General features: G+C 37.1%; 1 protein-coding gene and 1 non-coding gene across 2 annotated transcripts; one reads left to right on the top strand and one right to left on the bottom strand.

Moving 5' to 3' along the window:
* Nucleotides 1-2,615: 2,615 nt before the first annotated feature.
* TRNAT-AGU (transfer RNA threonine (anticodon AGU)) lies at nt 2,616-2,689 on the bottom strand. The gene has a single exon. It is a non-coding gene; the product is annotated as a tRNA-Thr (tRNA).
* Nucleotides 2,690-9,069: 6,380 nt separating this feature from the next.
* Nucleotides 9,070-13,364, top strand: LOC131021563 (uncharacterized). Its single transcript, XM_057950814.1, has 3 exons — nt 9,070-9,827; nt 10,868-10,986; nt 13,062-13,364. Exons 1-3 carry the CDS (start codon nt 9,575-9,577, stop codon nt 13,194-13,196), a joined length of 507 nt encoding a protein of 168 aa, XP_057806797.1. The 5' UTR covers nt 9,070-9,574; the 3' UTR covers nt 13,197-13,364.
* Nucleotides 13,365-27,221: the final 13,857 nt, after the last annotated feature.

Here is a 27,221-nt window from a genome sequence, read left to right as displayed (position 1 = left end):
AGTTTTCTGACGAGATTTTTCATATGAAAAGCGTTTTTTAGATATTCAAACAGATCTTATTCAATTATAACTTCCATTTTTCTCTCTCTTTGGAAGCAAGAACAACATGAAAACATTAGAAATCATTTAATTTCATTTTCTTTAAACGGATTTGCACTTTCAATTTCGCAATTATTGCTTTATCTTTCTTCTTTGCTTTAATTACATGGTTTACTTTTTCTCCTACTTTGATTTATCCAGGATTATGAACTAAATTCCTCTTCTAGGGTTTGGGATATTCAAATTGATGATTCTTATTTGTTTGTGATTGATTTGTGCTAGTAGATTAAATTGTTCTTGTTATGATGACCAATTGGCCATTGATTTATCTTTGTAAACAATGAATGAGATCGAGAGATGAATTTATCGTTGGATCATGGTTTAATGAACGTTGGATTTGATCAGAAACGTGTAATATAATTGATTTGTTAGTTTTAATTAATTATTTTGCATAGTCTCAGGCTTGAATACGAAAGTTATTGCTTGAGCTCCTACGTGATTGCATTGTTAGAATTGATAGATTGTGCTTATCTTTTGCTAACGTGTTAAACTCTCAAGGCGAATATCCCTGAACCCTAGACTCATTTTTCCCTTGCTATTCGATTTAAAGTCATTTTTTTATCTTTTGCTTTGAATTTACTTTTAATTCTCTAGAAGAAATATTGAACTACATGGTTAGACTGTTTAGGATGTATTTTTTTTTCGTGTGTGACATATAGATTACTAGCCCTGTTAAACCTTCTACGTGGATACGACTTGGGCAACTTACTAGTCTACAATTGACCTCGTTCTCTTGCGAGCAATCTAGAGGTACACTTTAGGTTGAACACCTCACTATCCCTTCTCCCCAACCCAAAAAAGGGATACCGTGTTATCCGAATAATATGGCTTAATGGCAATTTTATATCCAATAAATAAAGCATTTTCAAACCCGTGGAAGTGTCAATTTCATATGATAATTTTATATCCATAAATGATATATACATAAAAATATGAAGAATATAGTGAAAGACAAGTATAGATATTTTTAAATTAGGGATGTCAATCGGGTCAATTCATCGAATTTCGAGCTACCCCTATCGAGTTATCAGGTTATTCGAGTGCGGTTTAATCGAGTTGACAAACCAAAATAGAAAGGTGACCACTTATATTGAGACGAAGGGAGACATTGTTTTTCCATTATATTTTGTATCCGAAAATCATAGTTAAAGATCTATTGCTTGATCGCCCACAAATGTAGACTCGTCGAGATGAACTGGATATATTCATGTGTGTTTGTTTTAGTTTTCCTATTAGAAGTTTGTTCAACTAGAGGAATGATTCAAACTCAATATTAAAAATTAATTAATTGAGGAAATGAGATAAAAAAAAAAAAAACAACAACAACAACATAAATTTAACAAACTAATATAACAAATCATTGTAAATTGCTAAGCAATTAGAGTGAATACTACAAACTCATATAACGACGACAAATTCTTCTATTAAAAAAATTATGTGTATTGCAAAGTAGAAATTGACGTTCGTACTAACTTCTATTATTAAAACAATGTGTTATGTTCTATCTCGTTGTATTTATATTTAATAAAATAAAATCAAAATTTTGGACGGGTGGGGAAAGAGCGGGGCTTTAGTCCCCTTAGTCCCCCTAGATCCATCTTTATCTCAAAATGTATATATTTGTACTCATCCTCAACCTGATTAAAAAGTGATTTTAATACCCATTCTCGTCATAAACTCTTATAATTATACCCGTCAATTATCTAAACTCGTTCGAAATTATGAGTACAAGTTGTTACAATAATTGATTACATTCCAATAACAACCCTAGGGGTGAGAAAATACAGATCGGACCCGTTACACCAATCTCAACCGATGGGTTCAGTCTGGACCGGACTGGACCGATCCAAAGTGATATACACGGTCCAGGCCGGATCGATTTTTAGGGACCGATTATTTTATGGGTCGGTCCAATTCTAAACCCGCTCAAACCCACTGAATCTGGACCGACTCAAATATGTTGATAAATATTTGGATCTATCCAAAATGTATATACCATGTATTCATCATAAATTTGATTAATTACTCAAATATGTTTATTTTTATAAAATAAATTATTACAATGATTAATTATTATTCATCTTGACAAACTCAAGTAATTATTTATTAATAATAAATCATATAAATAATAAAAGATAAAATTTTAAAAATCCCACATAAATATATCAATTAATGTTTGAACTCATTTAGAATTTATATACTTATAAGTTATAATTAATTCAAATCTGATTAAAAATAATTTATAGTCATTTAAGTCTTGATGAGAAAACAATCAACCGTTTCGGTGCACGACTTTGAACTTTGAAAAGGTGGAGCAATTTCTCATTGAATTGGATGAATTCTGAAAGCATAGTCGGGTTTCGCCAGTTTATTAATCTGGCAAAAAGGGATAAAAGTGGCCACAAATATTTCTGCATTTCATTACTCCTTAATCCTTATACGGAGTACTTTTTATTTTTGTAAAATTTTGTGTAAAAGATAAGAGGACAAAAACTTTTGAAAAGATCATATATATTTGCTCTCGTTGAGAGTTGAACTCAAGACCTCCCGCTTACTAAACGGGTGCTCTAACCAACTGAGCTACGAGAGCTACTTGTTTCTTTGCTATCCTGTATATAATATTATTCATTGTTTCTATCGATTTATATTGCCTACAGATATTATTATACGTAAATTAAAATTACAAATTCTAAAGTTATCTTCAAAGTGTTTGCTTATTATAATTTCTTTTTTTTTTTATCAAACTTTGAAGCTTGTAGATCACGAGTTGCAATTAAATCTTAAGGGAGGTGTATTAGTTTAGGATTTTAAAAGATTTCTGCAGACTTTTAAAATCTGGGTGTATTCGTTCAAGATTTTTAAAAGTTTATAAAAATCTGGGTGTATTCGTTCAAGACTTTTAAAAGTCTATGAAAATCTAGGTGTATTCGTTCAAGATTTTTAAAAGTCTATGAAAATCTAGAGGTATTTAAAAGTCTATAGATTTTAAACATGGACCGATTTTCATTGATTTTCATTCACAAAATACACATCAACAAATCCGAGGTCCGACCATCAGAATTCAAAGGATTTCATATTTCAGTGCCCGTTGAGACCCAGCGACCGCGACTCAAGAAGCCAGCGGCCGCTGGGACCGAGCGGCCGTTGGAGGAAGTTGTTTTGGGGTTACTCAGCCCTGTGTGTGTGTCGTGCATGCATTTTGTGCATCTCTTCAGTGCTTCTCTATCTCTTTAAATATTTTAAACTCTAAAACACAAGATTTTGAGAGGAGAAGAAAAAAAAATATAAAAATAAAAGTAAAAGCAAGAGGTGGCGGCGATGGCCCCCGGGGATGAGGGTAATAATCTGGCAGAGACTAATAGAATAATGGAACTTTATTTAACTTATTACGGGATGGGGGTAGCAATCTGGCAGAGACTAATAGAATAATGGAACTTTATTTAACTTATTAGTAAAGAGACTAATAGAATAATGGGGGTAGTAATGCATGCATCAAAATAAAGTAGTTTTTGGATATATTTTATTTTTATATTTTGTTGGAGTTGTTGTGAGCAATTGAGGCGTGGGTTCTCGGCGGGGAGCCAGCGGTCGCTGGAAACCTGCGACCGTTGGGAACCTGTCGAGCACTCGTTCAGCGCGAACGACTGCTGGCTTTGTGGATTTCAACTCCGAGAAAATCACAACAAATTCTTGGTAATTCATTAAAAATTCGACCAAGAATTCATTCAAAATCATGAAGAATCCATGTGAATTCTATAGATTTTTAAAATTCACAGATATTAAAAATCTACAGAAATCCTGAACTAATACACCCCTCTTAGTTGAGAAATATTCGTCCAGTGAATACAATACATATTAATTTTTTCATGGGAACAGTACGATTTATGTATTTATTTTATACCTCCTCCTTTTCCATTGTGGGAATAAATTAGGGATGGAGGCTCCTTCTTTTTCAAAATCCTAATGGGGGTAATTTTTTTTTTTTTTTTAACTAGGGATATTTGCCGTAAAATATATAAATTTTGATTTTTTTTTCATAATTTTTTTAATTTAAAAAAAATGCATTATCTTTTGATTTTTTGTGATTTTTTCCACGACGACTCTTTTCGATGAAATTAAAGCTGAGGTGACATAATAATGTCAATGTGTCGTCATTGTGGATCACAAATGAAACGACGTCGTACAGGTTTGAAATGAAACGACATCATTTCCTATGAATTTAAAATCGCTCTCTTACTATGAAATAACCAAAGTCAAAATTCTTTTCTTGTGCTTGCAAGTTCGCTGCTGGATTTCGGGCGCCATTTAAAAATTCGAGGATAAGCGTCAGTTGTTGTCCACATATTTTTTTTGTGTAAATATATAAACATACCCTTAATAATTATTATTATTAATAATAATAATAATAATAATAATAATAATAATAATAATAATAATAATACTCTAAAAATCCCCCCAACAATCGCACCCCCTCCTTTCAAACCCTAACCGCCGACATCCCTCATTCCCCATTTTGCAGCGCTGCCGCTACCCTCGACCATTGCCTACTGTCTCCACTTCTGCTGCTACGCCGTCGCCGATCGTCGCCTCTACATCCCACTAGTTCTCTCTATCTTCCAATTTTTCTCTCCATTTTTGCATCGCCGCCAACCCCCATTCTTTGCCGTCACTGTCCTCTGCCACTACTGACGTCGCGATGTTGTTGCCTTTCTCTTTATTCGATCTCTCTATCTGCTTTTCGTCAATGATCTCCACCGCCTCTTTCTCTCTGCGTATATCTCCACCACCTTTCTGCGTCGATCTCTATCACCTCTCTCTCTGCGTCGATTTCCACCACTTCTATCCACTGCCGATCTCCATTACCTCTTTCTCTTCATCGCTCTCCACCATCTCTCTCCACTGCCTCCTCTTTCTTGATTCTCCAATGCCGCCGCTGCCAAACAGCGATGTTTCCTTCAAACGACGCCACCAAAATTGCGATTACTACACACTTTTACGAAAAATTGTGTAACAATGTACTTTACTGTTATACACGTTTGCGAAAACGTGTGTAATCATGTAAAAAAGTGTAAAATACATCGTTTCACATTTTTTTACAAAAATGTATATTAATGTAAAAGTGTGTAATTACAAAAAAATATATAACGATGTAAATACACTATCAAATACAAACATTTAACTATGCATATACTTCCTATGACTCTCAAATAAATGCTCATATTTACTTTCTAAGCCGTCTTCAAAATAAATACTTTTTTTTAGTAAGTATATTCCATGCAATTATTCATAATAAAAATGAGATCATTGCTATACTCACATATTTAATTAATTTTTTTTAAACTCTTGTAATCGTTTGAGGAAGCGTGGAAAAAACCATATACTTTTTCGATTTTTGGTTTTTTCCCATGACAAAAAAAATCTGAACAGAAATTCATGAATTGGAAAATTAATTGCAATTTTCTCCCGCGTCCATTTTCCGGCGATCTCTGATGGAGCTCCGATCCAACGTGGCTTAATTGATTCCAAGTGTTAAAATAAAATCATGACATGGCAGCCACATTACCTTAATTTTCCACCTCACCTAAACCCCAAATTTTCCACCTCACCTCAACCCAAAACCCTCATAGAAGCCTTACTCAATGAAAAAAACCCTCACTTTTCACCTAATTCCTTCTCTTCCTGCGATTTTTTAGAGATTCCATCTCCTAGAGTCAATACTACTGTAAAAGCTTCAATTTTTACCATTGACTAAGTTAATTTCTAAGTATACAGTGTATTGGTGGTCCCTCAAAGTATTCTCCTCTCTCTCAGTCGTTGGTGTGATGGCAAACAGGTAGGGCCTCATTGAATTCTTTATTACCTTGCTTTGGTTGGTGAAGATTGTTTATTGTTGTTTCCCCCCTTTTTTGCAGCAGCACCTTCGACCTATTCCTTTACTATGGAGGTCAATTTGAAGAAATCAATGGCGGTAAGGATGGAATCGATTGCTACGTTGGAGGATTTGCAATTGGGAGGTATGGCTTAGACTTAGATTTATTCGGCATTTTGACCTCAAGGATGAAGTAGATAAGCTAGGTATAAAAACTGGAATGGCTTGTGGTATAAAAAACTGGAATGGCTATCTTATCATCTCTTCACTTTACCATTTGTCATCTCTTTACTTAACCATTTATCATCTCTTTACTTAACCATCTGTCATCTCTTTACACATGACAATGTGCAAGGCACATTTACATGAATTGGAAAAAATTTCATAAAGGCTCAACCTTGAAGAGTCTTTTTGGAGGACAGTGAGGGCTACCACCATTGTAGAATACAAGATGGCGCTACTTGCAATGAAGAAAGAGAGTGCAGAGGCTTTTGAAGATTTCATCACAAGGGATGTTGAAAAATTCTGTAAGGCCTACTTCTCTACTACCCCTAAGTCTGATGCAATTGATAATAGCATCAGTGAAACTTTTAATGGTTTCATTTTATAATCCATATGTGTGAAGAGATTAGGACCTCTATTATGAGTAGACAAGTGAAGAAGTTAGAATTAGTCAAAGATAGTGTTGACAAAATTTGTCCAAATGTGAGAAAAAAGCTTGAAAAACTTAGGTTTGAGAGCAGGAATTGTATAGCATTTTCCAACTGTTGGTGGTAAGTTTGAGGTACAATTACATGCGGATAGATTTGTAGTTGATGTAGAAGAGAGGTTTTGTGCTTGTAGGGTGTGGCAATTGATTGGTCTGCCTTGTGTACATGGCATCTGTGCTATCCAATATATGGGGAGAGAGGTGAGTGATTTTGTTGATGACTACTATTCGGTAGGTAAATACTTGGAGGCATATAAAGTTGGAGTAGAGCCTATTAATGGCCATTTGATGTGGCCAGAAGTAGAGGGGTTCACTGTGAAGCCTCCAGTGGTTAAGAGGATGGCTGGTAGACCTAAGTTAAAAAGGAGGAGAGCAGCAAAGGAGATTGACCCCAAGAACCCCAAAAAATTGAGAAGGCATGGTCAAGTGATAAGATGCAAGAACTGTGGCATGGAAGGCCATAACTCCAAGACTTGCAAGAATGAAAAAATCGAGATGCCGAAACCTGACAAGGTAGCATTCTGTTTCTGCATAATTGTTTCAATTACATACAACAATTTCTTAACTTTTTGCACTCTTGTTTACACAGAAGAAAATAGGAAGGCCAAGCAAGGACTAACCCACAACCTACCAAGCACCATCCCAAGCACCAAACCAAGCACCATCCCAAGCTCAAAGTAGTGCTACAGCTGCCACCAATTCGAGGAAAATAAATTTCTCCAAGAAAGAAGTTGGAGTGTACACGAACTTAGCAACTGGAAATGTCTACTTCCAAAGGAGAAGAATCACTCGAGGAAGCACCTCTCAACCTCCAACTAGGGGCAGAGGCAGGGGAAGACCAAGAAGAACTACTAATGTGGTGACAACTTAAGAAAGTGTGGCTAGAGCTCCAGGAGATGGTCAAGATTGAAGTTTGAACTGATGCTTTTGAAATATGTAAACAAACTAGTTTTTTTGTGAAGTTGTGTACTGAAGTTGGCATTTATGAACAAACTTGGTTTTTTTTTTTTTTTGAAGTTCTGGAGACGTAGGCAATTACGCGCAAGGTCGCCAGTGCTGGCGGCCTTATCAGCGCGTAATTGCCAGTTCTGTCAGCTCTGGCAGCTCTGGCGGCCTTGTGAGTGACGGTCCGCTCTGTCGAGTAGGTCAGCTCTGGCTACCATTTTTTGAGCATTCCATTTCCAGATTTTTGAGAAGGCATGGCCAAGTTAAGAACTAGATTTTTGCTCTGCATTAAGAACTACATTTTGAGCAGATTTTTGGTGTCATTCCATTTCCAGATTTCGAGCCATTAAGATCTACAAATTGTGTATTTTGAGCAGGGCATTCCATTTTTAGATTTTGAGCCATTAAAATCTACAAACCAACATTTCATTTCCATTTTCAATGATCATGAACAACAACATTTCAAACAAACCAACATTTCATTTCCATTGATTATCAAAACAATGTTGTTGGCATAACTATTACATTGAATTGAATTAGGCAAAATAAACAACCATAACACAAGCTACACACAAAACCAATAAAGCTCGGATCTTCCATTCAAGATTCTTCACGGCATTCTCCAATTTTGTCAGATTAGTCTTCACTTCATCAACACAAATTGATTCTCCATCATTTGATTTAGCAAAACACAACCCATCGGAATTTCCATCTCCAGCTACACCGTCCTCGGCCAGAGCTTTCAACCTTAGTACATTGGTCTTGTAATATGGCGATAGCTCAGGATCCACCCATTTCCACATGCCACAATCGCCCTATAATACTACATAATTATCAACAAGATCAACCTAAAACACAAATATGCAAAAAAAACACCAACCTTGACATTTCTACAACAAAGGAATCGCCGAAACAGATTTTTCTCGGTGTGAGATACACGAAGGACAGCTGGTATTCCATATCCACATTGTGCAGGTGGTTGCAAAGCTCCTGAATTCGAGCTTCCAATTAGGTTTTGGGACATTTTGCTCGACGAACCCTAATCGACGAACCCTAAGCTTCGACGAACCCTAAATCAATGAACCCTAAGCTTCGACGAACCCTAAGCTTCAGATTTTGTAATTCAATTGTCAAAAAACCATAAAACGGCGTCGTCTCGTTCAATTCCCGGCGATGACACGCTGGAAATCCGATTGTCGCCTCGGATTCAATTTGGAGAAAAAATGGACGCATGGGAAAATTGCAATTAATTTTCCAATTCATAAATTTCTGTTCAGATTTTTTTTGTCATGGAAAAAAACTAAAAATAAAAAAAGTATATAATTTTTTCGGCAATTAACCCTATAATTTAAAGCAATTGTGTGGAAATTTGGAAAAGTAATGAACAAAATGGAATTACTAGTGGAATTACTAGATCCGAAAAAGCAACATGAAATGCACCAGACGATTGTGGATGAGATGGAATTGAATATTCATGTCATCCCCAAGCGGGGGCCTCACACTCTCTCTCTCTCATATTTTAGTCCCACCTGCAAACGCAAAGTCATAAACCAGAACCTGCCATTTTCAGGTGGTTTGGCAGATCTATCTAACACTCCACGTCTCCTCTCCTCCTTTAATGTTTCACTTAATCCCCATCATCACCATTATTCTATTTTATTTTTCGTTTACATTTCGCTTTCTTCACACGCTTGCCACCCTCCATTAAACCCCATCGATGCAGCCACGCACACACTATACTTTCTTCTTTTTTGCCCTTTTCAGAATCTCCCATTAAACAGATTTTTCTTCGATACGTATCCATTTTAAGTAACAAAGCCTCGATTTCGGCAGTCGAAAGCACCATTATCATCCCTCGCTATTGCGCCATTAAAGCTCGTAAATCCACCACTTTAATCTACAAATATCTCTTTACTCATTTCATAAGTTTTTTATTCCGGTGAGGAACTGCGATGGGGAATTGCCAGGCGGCGGAGGCGGCGACGGTGGTGATACAGCACCCCAGCGGTGGCAAGGTGGACAGGATTTACTGGTCGGTGAGCGCTAGCGAGATCATGAATGCCAATCCCAGTCACTACGTCGCACAGGTGGTGGCCACGGGGGCCGTGGCGGCGGAAAACGGTGCTCCAATCAAGCAGCTAAAGCTTCTCCGCCCCGACGACACTCTCGTCATTGGACAAGTTTACCGTCTCGTCAGCTTTGAAGGTACATCTATTTTCAGCTATTCAATACACGTCTATTTTTTCTTTCTTCTTTTTTTTAGCAGAAATTCAATACGTGTGTTTGAAAGGGATTAATCACGGTAACTTTGTAAACTAGTTATCTCTCCCTCCATAAGGGATAAGGGGTGCTTGCTTTGCATGATTGATTATATGTATGATTTACTATTTTTATCCTAAAGACTAGGATATTTTTAATCTCACCTTTTTCATAGGATAAAATTTGTTTGAATGATAGAAATAATCAAGGTTACAATCCATCAAAGTAAACAATGGATTAGTCTTACTATTTTTATCTATCAAGATTAATCTTTCAAAGTGAACGCTCCCTAATAGTATATCACTTCTGATAGCCACATATTTTAATAAAATTTATGATGATTTTTGTGTAGTGAATAAAGAGTTTCATCATTTTATGAAATGTGTGGTTGAAATTGAATTAATGGTGATTCTTTTGTAAATAAAAAGTTTTTGTAATGACAGAAGTTAAGAAAAAGATGTGGGATCATAGTTCAAAAAAGAAAAGCATTATATTTTTGGTGAACGTCAAAAATGACAAAAGTATTATACTTTTTGTGGACGAAATGAGTAATAAATTTTAGGTTTGTCCAAATTCTATATATATATTTGATGAATCAATACAGTAGTTTTAATTATTTTTGAAATTTCTCTAGAATTAAGATTTCGTTAAATCGACACTGACTGACATAAAATATTTTAGATCGTGGTGGGGCTTGAATTTTTAAGAAATAGGGCTACAATTGTTGAAGTTAGTTAAGAGCTACGTCAATTTGGTTGAAATTTTAATTTTAGGAAAAATCCAAAAATAACTAGAATTTGTTTTATGTTCACCGACGCAATAGAATATGATTTTTTTTTTTTTACTAATAATTCATGAATTTACAACAAATTATCCTTTTAAAAATTATGTTAGACTTTGTTTTATCATATTTTTTGGGCAATAATTAAATTTATTGAAATATACATGTGACAAAAAATGAAACAATGTTTTGTATATGTGTACAGATGTGCTGAAAGAATTCGCTGCGAAGAAGTGTGTGAAGTTGGGGAAGTTGTTGAAGGAGAGAGGACCCTTCGATTTGCAGCGCAAGAGAAATTCGAATCGGCAATCAGCTTGCGTTAAGGTAAACTAATTTATGGATCTAAGTTTGTTGTATTGTTTGAATATATTAAAGTGATAGATCTGAGGTGAATCTAGAAAGGAAAACTATAACTAACATTTTTAGGTACAAGGCTGGTTAACTTCAACTAGATTTCAATAATAATAATAATAATAATAATAATAATAATAATAATAATAGATACGCCAAAAAAGAGAAAAAGAAACAACGAGATTTTCAAAATTTTCAGCTTAAATCGTACGGGCGAGCAGGTTGTGAGATGAGTTAGTTATATCGGCCGATCGCTGTCCATTCTTCAACAAAAATTACGATCCATTGCTTGCATATAGATAGGATGAGATCCCGGTCTCATAATTTTGTGTTATATTGTGTCTCACTAATAATTTTATTATTTTAATAATATTTAAAATAAAATTATTATGAATTAATAAATTACAATCAATATTTCACTAAAACTGAAATTTAAAAAAATGTATAACTAATTAACACTAATTATTAATTTTAAAAATTAAATATAAAATATAAGTATAAACCTTATTAAAATAAAGCACTACAAATTGTGAAATTGAAGAAAGAAAATAAAAACTACTATAAAAAAATGATAGTGAGACACGAAGTGAGTTTTTGATGAAATAGAGCATATGGAATGAGTAGTATGTGTATAAATTACAAATAAGGTGCCATTTGTGTTATGTAAACTTCCATCCTAGTCGTAGATGTTTTTTTTTTTTTGAGGGGTCGTAGATGTTTTATTAATTTCACGTATATAATGGTTTTCGAATTGCCCCTTGGTAAAATTTTCTGTACATCCAGGTTGTACTTGATCCAGATCCTGATCGGGATCTAATCTAACTGGACTATCCTACCCCAATGACATGTGTTAGTGTCATTTTGATATAGTATTAGTGTCATTTCAATATAGTGTTAGTGTCATTTTACACGTAGTATATTAGTGTCATTTCAATATATTGTTAGTGTCATTTGTAAAATGAAATAGTGTTAGTGTTATTTTTGAAATACTGTTATTTGTAAAACAAAATAGTATTAGTGTCATTCCAAGATCGTATTAATGTTAGTGTCATTTTAAGAAAAAAGGAATCAGAATAGTTCAATTGGATTAAGATCCAGATCGGGTACAAACTGGATGTGCAGGAGACCACCTCAATTGCCCCTTTGGTCTTGGTTTCAGGTTGACTTGAAAAATATGTTCTTTTATTTATGTGAATTCGCAACTATAGTATTTTAAATATGAAATAAAATGGAGAAGTAGGATTCCATATATATGCTTGGAACGACTTTACATAAATTATGGATTTGTATCAATTTATAGCGTTTAGCCTACTTGCTTAACAAACTGATGATGATGATATTGCTTTATATTATGAGATGGAACGTATTGCTCTATATATTTTTTCCAGTCATAGGAGTCACATGGCCTTCACCAAAGCTTAGGGCTTCACATGGGGATAATATCATTGAGAATATTTTCATTTTAACTCTATTGTTAGGGAGAGAGAGAGAGAGAGAGAGAGTCATCAGCATTTATAATGTGCTGGTCTTAGCCCTCTCATAATTGATGATAAATGTCGTAGGAAATGTGTCCTAATCATGCTACATTAATAGCACCAACAATCACCTAACTGGAATACTTTGTTCCTAGCGCAATTAGTATTTGCCTACTCAATTATGATGGATGTTGCTTTCAGATTAAGGATTTCCTGCTACATAATAATGTTTTCTTTTTAATTGTATTTTCTTTTTAAAACTCACCATCATGTGTTGTGATTGTTCTAGGTGTTTGAGATTGTGAGTACCTCATAGCATTCGTTCAATATGTGATGCGAATTATTATAAACAGGAATTCTAACGGAATTATATGCACATGCTATTATTGTCATGGAATGATAAAAAATAAATACTTTCTACTTTTTTATTTTAATTTGTTAACATACTTATTATTTTTTAAAAATTAAAAATTCTGTTTGATTTGATTTGAACAAAAAAATTAAACCGTAAAACGGATGCTTCCCCCTCGCCCCTATGAAATGTACTCTAACAATACTTTGGGCATCATTCAGACGGAGGTGAACCATGACAGCAGTGGCAGCGTTAGTGGTAGTGGCAGCAGCAGAGGTGGCGTAGGGCGGGTCCACAGCAGTGGCGGCGGGCAGTGGAGACCGGCTTTACAGAGCATTTCGGAGCTGGGAAGTTGAAATGCCGAAATGCAGAATTAATCAAACATCCAATATTAGTTGTTGAATCTGAGCTCATCCATTTCCATACTAGTGTCCCTCGCTCTATGCTTTCAAAAAGACGTGTAAAAAGATAAGATGTATCTTCTTTTTTGATGTGCTAAAGTGAGTAGACTACAATTTGAACCATGTCTTCAACTCCATCATACATGACGGTAAATAATTTGTTGTTTCTATGTATGGACAAATTTATGCGATCGACATGTTAGGCAATTGGTCTTTCAGTAGAAGTAAAAGTAGATAGGCTTTTTTATCTTCGTTAGCTGTGTTGATTGGTCTCTCACACACTCAGTACATAATCTAGAAATCTTTGAGCAGAGAAGCAAATATATTGGTCCGGTGGCTCAGCAGCGGTCCGGGTTCGGTATTGGTGCCAGGCATTGCATGTCGTATTTGTTGTAAGGGGCGTTTTGAGGTGTACGTTGCACTTTGCACGTACGCATCGTCGTGAGGAGTATTGAGGAGCCAAAAGTTTTGGCTAAATGACTCGGGAATGTTGCTCGGTGATGGTCCAGTGGCTCATCAACAGCTCGTGCCCAGAGAAAGTGCGATGATGTGGCAGAAGGCGGAAGCGCGTGGCAGTGATCGTGCCACATGGCAGTAGCTGCTATGGGTGGCACACACCCTAACCCAGAGTCAGGAGACGCACTCGTTCTGACCCAACTGCACGCACCTGTTCATGGTTCAATCGCAAGCACCTGTTCGGTTCAGCCACCATGAACCACTTCGCACCCCTTCACGAACTGCCACCTTCTACCAATAAAAAGAAGGGCCCCATGGTAAGATTCATTCATTCAGGATATTGAATCGAAGTTATTCGAGCCTAGTTTCATATTTTGCATATAATTGGAGTCATGGGAGTGATATTCAGTCCCAAATATTGAGTAATTCGCCGGAACGGAGCTTGATAGTGTGCAACACCTCAAGTTCACCAAACCGTTGTATCTTGGAAACATTTGTCGTCAAACCACGAAGCACATATTCCGGGACAATTTTGTCTTACGGACATAGTGTGTAACACTAGCTTCGGTTCTTTCTTTATCCCTACTTGTATTTATTATTATTGTAATTTTCATTTTCCAATATATTTCTATATATTATTAATATATATAGCATTCGCAAGACAAAAATAATTTTCCCAAATCCTAAAACCAATTATGTCTTCGCACAAGCTTATTCACCTGTAATACCCGGGCTTTTAATGACTTGTTTAAGTGCTTAAGTTTGAGTAATTATGGTTTAACTCCCTTGATTGGTTATTTTATAGAGATAAGTTCTTTTTGTTTATGGTTAGATGAGGTGGGATTTTATATCCGTAATTGAGTTGAGTATTTGAATAATTAGAGATAATTATTTGAATGAGACGATGAACTCGGATTTGAAATCTGAGTCCGTTATGTCGTTTTTGAAATTTTAGACTTTTTGACGATGAATAGTAAATATTGCTATTTCGTCTTTTTGTCGACTTTCAAAATCTTGCATGCACGTCGTCGAGAAATATTCTTAGTTTTTCGATACGAGTCCAACGACGAAAGTTTTTATTTTTGGACGACGAGTGAATAGTAAATCGGAATTTCTCGATAAACGAACCAAGCTCGTTTATCAGAATTTCGAGAACGAACTTACGTTTTCTATATTTATATGGAATTACGAGTGTGATGAAAGTGAGTATAGGTTGAGGGGGCGAGTAACGAAGAGTATGGGTAGTTAGTCGTTAAAACGAGACGAAACGGGATATTTAACGGCTAAATATCTAAGCCTACCCTACCAAGACCACCCCACCCCAACCGCACAAGCCTACCCTTATATATAGGTGGCTGTAGCAGCCACCTTTCTCTCTCATCACTCTCACGCACAAAACATACACACAACACCAAGAACACGCACCGCCCCTTTGAAGCTTCTTCAAGCTTTTGAGCACCGAGACGAGCGCCGATCATCTTTTCGAGCTCGTGTCTAAGTAGGTAACATCTCTACCTACGTTTTGATGGTTTTCTTTTCGATTTTCGTCGACATCGAAAAACGTCGATTCTCGACTTTATTTTGAAACGACGACGGATCGTCGTGAGTTTTTAGTATGTTGTTCTTGGGTAGATGCTGAGCATGTTTAATGAAGGAGTTAAGGATGGTTCGAACCATAGCAAGGGAACCCAGGAGGGCAGCCCGGCTATGTTCTTCGTCGTCGTCATTTGTTCTTCGATTCTTGTAAATCGATGTTACTTGTGTTGTGTTTTTAGGAGCATGCTAGGTTTGTTCTTTGTTTATCTTTGTTTTTACCAAGCATGATAGATTGTAGGTTGTACAAACAGATGTACTGTGCGTGAAACTTATGCATATTAGGGTTTTTCTGGAGTTTTTGTGTTCTAAGTTGAAGTTGAGCATGATAGGTTAAGTTTAAAGTTTTGAGGAGTGTTAGATCGAGAGAGAGCATGTTTGAGTGTTGTTATTGTTGAGTCTGATGCGTGAAATCCAGCTCTGCCGAGCATAGTCAGCTCCGGCAGTTGTTGTGCTGTTGAGTTCAGCTCTGGAAGTTAGCTCTGGAGGACTTCGCTGCTCTGGCATTGTTCCCTTTGGCATCGATTCCTCTGGCGTCGATTCCTCTGACGTCGATTCATCTGGCGTCGATTCCTCTGGAAGACGATTCCTCTGGCAGACGATCCCTCTGGCAGCGATTCCTCTGGCATCGATTCCTCTGGCGTCGATTCCTCTGGCGTCGATTCCTCTGGCAGACGATTCCTCTGGCAGGCGATTCCTCTGGCAGGCGTTTCGCTGGCAAGCGATTTCTCTGGCTATGAGTCAGCTCTGCCGAGTCAGCTCTGGCAGGGCAGTTAGGTTAAGTGTTATGTTTTATTTATGTGAGTTTAATTAGTAAGTTTACTGTTTGATGATCCTTCTCCTTATCGATTCTTCGTCAATGAAGGTCCAGGCGGGAAGTGATAGTTAAGGAGGGAAGTAACTCTACGCCCATAGTGGGAACGAATAAGGTGGGCTTTCTTAAAACACGTATATAGAGATCCCCTGCATACAGGCCTCTTATACGAAATGAAATGAATGACATGATATGACTGTATTATTTCAAATGGTGAATGGTTCTTATGAAATGATTGTCTGCCAAAAATGTTTATGTTTTATGTATGTATCCTATCTGTGTTGGTTCGCCAACTATAAAGGAAATCGAATTCGGACCCTACGCTAGACGAAGGTTTGCTAGTAAGGGTTAACGTGCACACCATGGAGACTGTGTGTCGCTTGCGACCGGTCTTGGCGTCCGTGGAAGGAGGCCTCCTTCTCGGCGCGTAAAAGGAACATATATGGATCATATAGACTGAAAATGGGATGCGCATCCAACTTTATGAAACGAAAGAAAATGTTTAGTAAGCACGGGTCCTTCAAGTAAAACCCTGTGTGTTACTGTTGGCAGTACAATAAATGATATAAAATGTTATGTTTCCGGCATATGTTCACTGAGTATTTTTACTCAGCCCTGCATGTTGTTTTCCCCAATGTGCAGGTTGAGCGGGTGATGGAATGGAGTGGAGTTGAGCGGATGTACTCTTTTGATATAGAACAGTAATGTAACCTTGAGTATACATCTTCATATGTATAACTCACACGTATTTTCCGCTGCAAGTTACTCTGATCATGTTAATGTTTTATTTCAAGAATGATACTCTTTTGTTGGGTAATCCACTTCGACGGGCCTTCCCGAACAAATGTCTTGTATGTACCCAAGTGATCAGTTATGATCCTAGTGTTATATAAATAAATGTCTCTTTTCGTTATATGTTTGATTGTTAATTAAATGCCCCTTTCTTTCCCCCGCTTCTTAATCCCCTTCCCAAGTCATAACCCCGGTTAAGCCATCCTTAGGGATTGCGGGCTGTGACATCACCACTCTTCCTTCAAACTATGTCGACAAAAATAATTTTCCCAAACCCTAAAACCAACTATAATTGTGGTAGTTGAATTGCAACTTGCCCAATATTGCATGCGAAAAGAAGGGGATTCGATTTTGATTGATCTGAAATGATGGTGGTATTTTTTCTTTAACTATCAAATTTTTAAATATTCTACAATTTTGTACATAAAAAATATGTAGAAATTAAAACAAAAGAAAATCCAACCATGGATGTAAATAGATGTTGACAGTTCATATGAACACTTACTCCGAAATATTCACAAACCCCATTGAAGATGGAGATTAAATATAGAGGACACGCACATGAACAACAAGATCGATTGTAACAACCAGCAACCACAAATATGTGGAAAACAAAACAAAATTCCAACCATTGATATAAATAGATGTTGACAGTTTATATAGACATTCACTCCTAAATTTTGTCTAACCCGAATGAAGATGGAGGTTGAATATAGAGGACATCCACATGAACAACAAGATCATTGCATACAACAACGACAAAAAAATACTAACTAATAAGAACATTAATACCTCTATGATTATCACCTCAAATAAATCTACCAACTAATAAGAACATTAATACCTCTATTCAAAACTTTGCTTCAAGAATTATCACCTGCCAACGAAACCGAAGAACTCCGAACACCACACAATCCACATCTGGCTGTTCGCCTCTCTTACTTGAAAAGTTATTGGCTTCAATGATTGTTCAGAACCCTAACAAGATGAAAATGATAGTAGTTGATCTTGATATTCCCAAATAATGAAATCGAAAATACCACGATTTGATTGCGGTTGTTCAGATACGGTGGGGATAAAATTTCTAATTTACCCTTTAGCCGTGTAAAATTAGAAGAAAAGGTGTTGCACAATTACTGCTTTGACTTTTCAATCTTAATTATCAACCGTTCAGATGCTTATAATCAATGTTGTTGATTTATTCTTAACACTTACTTAAATATTAATCAATTCTTAGTTTAACTTGAACACACACACACACACACACACACACATATATATATATATATATTAATATAGGGGAGGGCTAAAATAAGTACACTTCTTAAGATATAAAATAAGAATCATTTTCAGCCCTTAGATCATCAAGATCTACGGTTGATTCGTAACCTTGTTGGATGGATTTATGGTCCTAAGTTCGAATCCCAAAGGTAGCAAAAATTTATTTTTTGCAATTCATACCTTTATACAACGAATTCATATGTGTTCTACATAAAATACATATATTCATACCTTCATACATTTTGTTCAGATTACACCACCTGATTATTCAACATGTTATGACATTTTAAAGTCTTCGAATTAATCAATAAATCCACAATTTCAAGCTGAGGATGACGTTGGAATGTACTTCGCAACCGATACTCTAACGGATAACCAATTTGATGCATATACTGATTTCGGAGTTGGAATGGTGCAAGTGGTATTAATTTTTTTTAAATAAAAATATTCATTTCATGAATATTAAGTATTAGTTGACTCTAATTCACCAAATGACACAAAAGCTAAGTGGTCATACCTGTAAATAACAACGATGGATGACCTGGTTTATATAATCAAGAGACAAATCATGAGGACGTGTCCAATAAAGAGGTTATTTAAATTACATATAAAATTTTACTTGTTGTTAATATTTCTTAAATTACAATAATGTAAATATTAAATAAACAAAAATTGGATGAAAGGTATGTGACCAGATGCAAGAATCTGAAGTGAAAGTTGAACCGACTGCTGGTGATATCCAAGTGGTAGAAGCCCGAGTTGAGAACCAGACCGACAGAACTGATGTAAGTAAATCCAAGAAAGTATGATAAAATGATTTTCCATTTATCTTGTGCTCTTGTTCTGAATCTTGTTTGTTATTATTCACACTCAATATTTACAAAATCCTCTAGACCATGCCACCCTTCCGCTGGCCAACAAGCAGCAACCCTCGCGCCGCGCCGCAGCTTGCAACCACCACTGCGCCGTCGTCGCCCTACAGTCTTAAAACAACCATTTGCAAATTTCAAGTAAGTGTCGTGTAGTTTCATTTCGACTTCTTTTCATTTCAAGTAAGTGTTGATTTGTAGACTAAAAGCAATAACTTTTTATACTTGTATACAACGATTTATAAGTTCACTGTTTTATCTCTTATCTGAATTATTTTATGATTGCATATGTATGTCCAATATAAGTAGATTATATGATGTGTTGTAGATCACAGAAGACCATATAGTTGGAATGACCTTATGAGATATAAAATTGACCACATCCGAGACGACTCTAGGACGAGTTGTTGGGTTAGGATCACAATGAGATGCATTTTTCTGTTTGACCTAAGAGAAGAATCAAGATCTCGGTTGACTTAACGGACCTAAATTCTAATAAGATTTTAGATATATATATAAATTTGTGTATCACTTTGATTTAGGGGTGAGCATTCGGATTTCGGATCGGATTTTTGCCTGATCCGATTCGATCCGAAAATCCGAAAATTTCCTAAAATTCAATCCGATCCGAACCGTATTATCCGAAAATCCGAATCCGAAAATCCGAAAAATTTCGGATAAAATCCGATCCGAACCGAAAAATTCAAAATGTGAAAAAAAATTCGAAATGTCAAAAAAAAATCCGAAAACCGAAAAATCCAAAATAGATATCAACCTAACATATTAGATAATTACAATCAAATTAAGGTCATAATTAACAAGCCATTAATTATAATAAACCAAAATGGGAGTATAGGGTTAGAATTTAGAAATATTTAACTATTTAAAAACTAATAATTATATATATTTATTTATAATATTATAATATTAATTATATTATAAATATAATTCGGATTTCGGATTTTTTCGGATTTTTAAGGTGCCAATCCGATCCGATCCGAAAATCCGAAATTTGCTTAAAATTCAATCCGATCCGATCCGAAAATCCGAACCAAATTTTAAAATTCGGTTTGGTTCGGATCGGATATTCGGATTTCGGATATTTTGCTCACCCCTACTTTGATTTACTATAGGTGAGAGTTACATATTCACTTGAATACTCTGTATCTTGGGTGATAGCAATTTACATATGATATTTGATAATCTGTATTAGGTAAGCGTATTCAGTATAGGAAGATAACATTCCTTTAAGGGACTCAAAAGGTTTATTGCACTAAACCCCGCAGGTTGATTAAGTTCAGTTACAATAGTAAGGTTGAGTGGTACTACTTAAGGATTAATAAGAAATTAATTAATATAAGCTATCAGAAGCTTTAATTAATTAATGATGTTCACGGCCACAAACACCCTAATGTGTCGTGGGGTAAGTGGCTGTGGGAGCACTACATTCCGACTCGACGGTCTATTACTTGCTGGCGTATTATCCAGAGTCGACTCTCCACTTTCGACCATCACATTAAGCAAGGGTTGATCATGCCTAATTTTTTTCATTTTCTGTTATGGCCATCAGGAGACGGTGGATCATATTCTTTGGACTTGTGACAGGGTCGTGCATATTTGGAAAGATTTTTTCAGTTGGTTCCAATATGAGCAAGCTTTGGATCTCCCGGATGTTCATAGCATGCTTGTGGATTCTTGGAACCGTATATTAAGCACACAAATTGAAGCTTATTGGAAGGCTGACATTATTACCATTCTTTGGGCATTGTGGACTGCTCGTAATAAATGCATTTTTGAGAATATACCTTGGAATGGTAGGAACATTATTCATACGGTGTGTGTTGCTTTTCTTGAGATCGAGGCTAACTTCACTAATATGGGTCATATTCACAACAACTGGAATGACTACACTATTTCTTGGGCTATCGGGATTTCTTCTAGGGCGGCTCCTCCTCCAGAGATCATCAACGTGCATTGGTGGCCTTCCTCGGCCCACTGGATTAAAGTAAACACTGACGGGTCTGCCCTTGGAGCGCCGGGAAAGATGGCTGCTATAGGAGTTTTCCGAGACAAATGTACTTGGGTACGTGGCTGTTATCACGTTAAAGAAGGTGTCGGTTATACGTTTGAGGCGAAACTTCTTGCGGTGATTCACACTATCTACATAGTGCGTCGTCGGGGATGGTTATATCTCTAGGTGAAGTCGGATTCGACTTATATTGTCAGCATTTTAACGATCCTTTCATGTAACGTTCCTTGGTGTTTTTGTCGCTGCTTGGCGGGCAGTGCTTCGGCTTCTTCCGACCTTCCACTTGCAGGTTACTCATATTTTCCGTGAGGGGAATAAAGCAGCGGACATCATGGCCAATGATGATCGAGAGGAAGAGTGGTGGCCACATGAAATCGACGCTATTAAAGATGCAGTTCGCATGGATATGGCAGTCCACAACCATCTTTGAATGGATATAGTACTCCGGCGCCGTGGTTTTACTTATGCTGCTAGTGGTGAGGGAAATTTTCATATGCTGGTACTGATTTATGACTAATTGTTCTAATTTTGGGGGTTTACATGCGCATATTTTAAGTTAAATCTTCTGGAAATTGGTGCGTTTTATGGTCTATTTTATGTTTTGCAGGAGATTTAGGTCTTATAGATGAAGAGCCCAAATTTTGGAGAATTTGGGCTAAGAATTGTGTTTATGTGCATATTCTGGCACGTCAGAGAAGCAAAACCCCGTGCCAGAGGAGTCAATGCGCCAGAGGAGTCAATGTGCCAGAGGAGTCAAGGTGCCAGAGATAAAAGCGCCAGAGGGGAGAGACATGCCAGAGGAATCAATGCCAGAGCGGAACCCATTCCGCTGGCGAAGTTAGAGAATTCATCCGTTCCCCTGGCGATATCCATTTCTCTGGCGAGAGCCGCGATTTCCGCCCGAGTGGAGATTACTTCCAGAGCGCGCATCACAGCTGGACTTACCTTCCTTTGCACGATTCTATTCCTTTTAGAGTCCGGCTTTGCATGACAACTTTCATGGTGATCCAGAAGGTTTTGAAGTCTATAAATAGGGCCATACTTTTCATTGTAAAATATCAATCAATCCCTTGCCCTAGTTTTAGACGCCATCTTTGCAATCTGTTGGCATCCGAAGCTTAGGATTTACTTGCTTTCATAGTCTTTCATAGTTTCGAGTTTTTATTGTTCTAAGTTAGATTTCAATTTAGTTTTTAGTTTAGTTTCTTGGATTGTGATTGAGTGACACAATTACATGTTCAAGACATCTACGGTATTTCGTATTTCAATTCAATTTATTTTCGTTTAATCATGTTTATGTTTTTCATTCATGTTTATGCTTTCCTTTCAATTATGCAATTTAAATTATGCACTTTAGTTTCACGCCTAGATTAGAAGTCTTTAAATTTACAAGTATTTGATTCCTTAAGTTAGGTTTAATTCGAGTTGTTTAAATTATTGTCTAGGTTAAGTTTAAGTTCAATTTACGTTTAAGTTTAAGTTACGTTTTTAAATCAAAACTCTTTACTGCTTTCTTTTATTGTTTTTCCTACGATACTATTAGAAGCCCTTAAAGACTTTCCTTGTGAGATCGACTTGGGTTAACTTATCATTGCTAGGATGTCCTTGTTCTATTGCAAGTCAACTTAGAGGTGTTTAGGTTGAGTCAGGTACCCTACTCTTGGTTTTGGGAGATTGGCAGTCATTTTCATTTTCTAGTGGAGTTTTCTGCTCTTGGCTTTTTGACAAACATTTGGTGGGCGCGAGCTAGCAGAGGTATTCTTGGTTGTCATTTTGCAGTTCACTCTGGAGGTCCGATTGTTAAGGATTGGATGATGTGCAGATATATGTGTTTGCTTTTGAGCTTTAAGTTTTTTGTTAATCACCTTTTGAGGTCTCTTCTGAGTTTGGCTTTTCATAAAACACTTGGTGTGCGCTGGCTTGTGGGGAGTTTTTGGCTGGTCTCTCACGGTTATGGGGACGTGGTTTTTATGGGTCAGACAATTGACTATTGGCGCGTGTTTCTAATGGGCAGGAGGTGTAAGCTCATGCAGCATGTTTTGGTCGAGAGGTGTTGAGGTGGGTTTATGTTAGGAGGTCGAATTGGGCATCATTTTGGCTCTTTTTCAACTCTTTTGTGCTCAAAGCTGGGGTCGATATGGTTGGGCCTTTTTGGTAGCTCGGCGATAATGTCTATTATTTATCGGCGTCGAGGCTTTGGAGTCAGCAAGATCTTGTCATTGAAGTGTCGTGCTCCGCTCTTTGTTGAGCTTTATCGTTTTGCTTGGACTGTTATGGTGTCTCATGCGATGGATTTCATGCTGCTCTGGATCTTTGTTTTGCTTTGCGTCTCTTTTGGTGCTGCCGTTCGGACGCTTTTTATTCTCTTTTCTCTTTTGTTTTCTTTGTGGCTCGGGAATTGCCTGGTATACTTGGGGGCGATGGTTAGGTCAGAGCTTCTGAAGTATATCCTCTTTTCCGTTGCCTTTTCTTTTTTTCTTTCTGAATTTCTTAGACGAGTACTCTTTTTCCTCTCCCTCTAAGAGGTTTTAACAAGGCTCGACCCTTAGTCTGCTTCCTGTGCTTTCAAGGGTTTAAGTTCTTTTTCTTTTTTCAATAAAATTTTATATATTATTAATGATGTTGGATACTTAAATACGGGGAACTGATAAGTCTAAATACAAAACCTGACTCATCATTAACAATAAAGTGGTAAGTTAATACTCCCTTCGTCCCAGCTTTTAGTATCCAACTTTCCTTTTTTGGCCATCCCACATTTTAGTATCCATTTCTATTTTTGGTAAAAGTAGGTGGGGCCCTTACTCCACTTTAATTATTTTAACTCTCACATAAAATGTGGGACCCTTATTCCACTCACAACACATCAATCACTTTATTAAAACCCGTGTTGTTCTCAACTGGATACCAAAAGCCGGGACGGAGGGAGTATTAATTTTCTAGTGGAATGAATTAATATTTATGAATTAATTGTGATCTGGGCTGATCATAAGCATTAATTCATTTGAGGCTCATATTTATTCATTGTATTTGATCCCTGGACTGGTCCAAAGTCTTCTGAGCCCAACCGAAAAAAATAAACCCAGCTTATTAAATAGGCCCAAACCATATATTTATAATTATAAATATAATTATCTGCTCTCAGAATAGAACACACGTAAAAAAAATAAAAAGCTAGGTTTTCTGTGATAGCAGAAGTGAAAGGGAGGTGTCGATTTTAGGGTTTTATTTTCTCCGGGAATTTTTGAGGTTCGTCGTTCATCCGACATCGGGGATTGAGCGGGATACAATTCAGAAGGTCAAAGTTGGAGTCTGCCTTTGACGATCTTTGCAGCCAATTCGCAAGTAAGTAATTCTTACTTCAACATAAAATATTTAAATTAATAGATGCATAATCTAGGAATTAATCAATGTATAATGAATTATGATTAATTCGAGAAACAATCCTATGGGCATTCCTACAGTAAGTGTCTTGTAGTTTCAAGTAAAGGTTGATTGCCATGAATTTTTTATGTTTGTTGGTGGTATATTAAATTTCATTTTGTTAATTACTTGTTTAATTGTATTGTTGGTGAGAATGGTGATGAATTGTGAGAATAATTGTTGTTAAAATTTAGTTTGTTCATGAATTGTTTGTATAATTGAGAATGGTGATGAATGGTGATTGTTGTTTGTGTTGTTGGTAAATGGTGAAGAATTTGGGAATGGAGTTTGTCGAGAACTTTGTAGATTATTGAAATTTGGGAATGAATTTGTCGAGAATTTGGTAGAAAATAGAAATTAGGGAATCGTTTTTTCAGAAACATGGTTTATTATTGAAAATTTAGAGTGAGTTTGTCGAGAACTTGTTAGATTATTGAACTTGGAACTAATTTTGTTATTGTATTTGTAATTCTTTGATTCTTAGGTATGTCTAGGGATGGCAATCGGATACGACGGGCACGGATAGTGGTTATCCATACCCGTACCCGCGAACTAAATGGATAGTGAATTTTAACCGCGAAACTATCCATGGATATCAAATGCTACCCAAACCCACCACCCGCGGATACCCGCTACCCATCAGGTATCCGTCAATTCGCTACTCGTCGGATACCTGCCACTCGCCATCCGTCGGATACCCGCCATCCGCCATCCATCGGATACCCGCAAAACATAACTTAAATATAAATTAATAACAAATTTAATATATAAAAAAATTCACAACAAATCACATAGTTCAAGTCCACATCTTTCATCCATGTTCAAATCCACAAATGACAAAGTTTAAATCCAAAGTTAATATCCAAATTCATGGGTATTTCGCGGGTATTTTCGTAGGTATTTTTGCGGATATGTTTTGTGGGTAAACGAGTTTCGCGGGTATGGATAGTAAGTATCCAAACCCATACTCGTTAACTAAATAGATAGTGAATTGTAACCACAAAGCTATCTGTGGATATCAAATGCCCCTCAAACCCGCACCTATTAAGGTCGGGTACTCGCAGATATCCATTACCCGTGGGTAAATTGTCATCCCTAGGTATCTGTAAGTTGATAGTTCGAGTGACATGCCACCACCTCCACCACCAAGTTGTCCAACCATGTCCTGTTGGAATGTTGGATTTTGGATCATGTTTATTTATTCAAGGGTTAAGTACCAATTTTCCACCTATCGATGACGTCCCTATCGCTTACAGGACCCTAAAGTCAGGGTTAGAGCTGTTTACTACCTCAATGTGGCAAAATCGCACCAAAATCCCCTCCCCCTCCCGCTACTTAACGACGCTTAACACCATTATAAATCCTTTTTTTTTAAATTCAGGTGCCCCCCTTCTCTCAAGCTTCACCGCCTGACTCTCTCTCTCAATTTCCCGGCGAGGCCGCCGCCATCTCTGGTGGTATCTTCTGCCGCCGCCATTTTCTGTTGGTCGTGGAAGAATAGTCGAGGATTGTCCCTGAGCCCGTTGAAAGCGGTGGAATTTTGGGGAAAATAGGACATAGGAGGTATAGGCAGGCCCAATTTCGAGTGGAATAGCCATTTCCCCCATTTTTTTTCTTTGAACTCAGATCGGATTCCTATTCAAGAGATTGATTTCCTAGAGAAAAGGGAATGCACAATTAAGGCTCAGATTCAGAAGAGTAATTTGTAGGTGGTGCCCCTGATCGAGAAACTCATCGGTATTTAGTAGATGGTGGACGCTTGTTGTGGTAAGACGCGGTGGTCAGGCGGCAGCAATTCTCGTCGGACCTCCAAGAGTCGCGAGAGACGAGTGACCCTTCCTTCGAGGCCTCCTTTAAAGATAGTAAGCTGAGGTGTTGAAGTAGCGACCAAGGGTATTGCCGATGGGGTGAGCCGATAAAGGGTTTTCCGGCCAATCTGACGGCTAAACTCAGCAATCCCCAGTTTTTTCTTGGTGTCGATTTTTTTTTCAATCTTAGATGGCGGTGGCAGCGGAAGATATCACCGGAGATGGCGGAAGATACCACCGGAAACGGCGACGGCAGAAGATACCACCAGAGATGGTGGCGACCTCGCCGGGAAATTGAGAGAGAGAGTCACACGGTGGAGCTTGAGAAAGGGGGGGCCACCTGAATTAATAAAAAAGATTTCTAACAGTGTTAAGCGCCGTTAAGTAGCGGGGGGAGGGAGGGAATTTGGTGCGCTTTTGCCACGTTGAGGTAGTAAACAGCTCTAATCCTGACTTTAGGGTCATGTACGCGATAAGGACGCCATCGATAGGGGAAAATTGGTACTTAACCCTTTATTCAAATATCAATTATCGGTGTGTTGATTTTTTATTTTTTGATTTTTTTTGAAAGGTCAAGAAAAAATTTATTCATAAAAGAGTACAAGGAATACTCAAATACGAGCAATACAAAAAAAATGTGTGAAGAAGGGAAATAACTAACGGGATCTAAGACCCAGTTATGGAACGGGAAACAAAATTCACCAGAGTTTACAACCTTTAACTTAGATTATAAGTGGAAAAACATAAAAAAATTGCATAAGATTCGGCCGGGTACACTACAAAAAAGCGCCGATTTACCGGCGGCAGCTCCGCCGCTGGCGATTACCGGCGGCTTTCCGACGGCGGAGCTGCCGACCCGTAGTTTTTGAATATATGGCGTTAATACCGGCAGCAAAATCGCCGCCGGTGATCACCGGC

The sequence above is a fragment of the Salvia miltiorrhiza genome, chromosome 4, assembly GCF_028751815.1.
Source record: "Salvia miltiorrhiza cultivar Shanhuang (shh) chromosome 4, IMPLAD_Smil_shh, whole genome shotgun sequence".
NCBI lineage: Eukaryota > Viridiplantae > Streptophyta > Magnoliopsida > Lamiales > Lamiaceae > Salvia > Salvia miltiorrhiza.
This window is presented reverse-complemented; position numbering and strand designations above follow the sequence as displayed.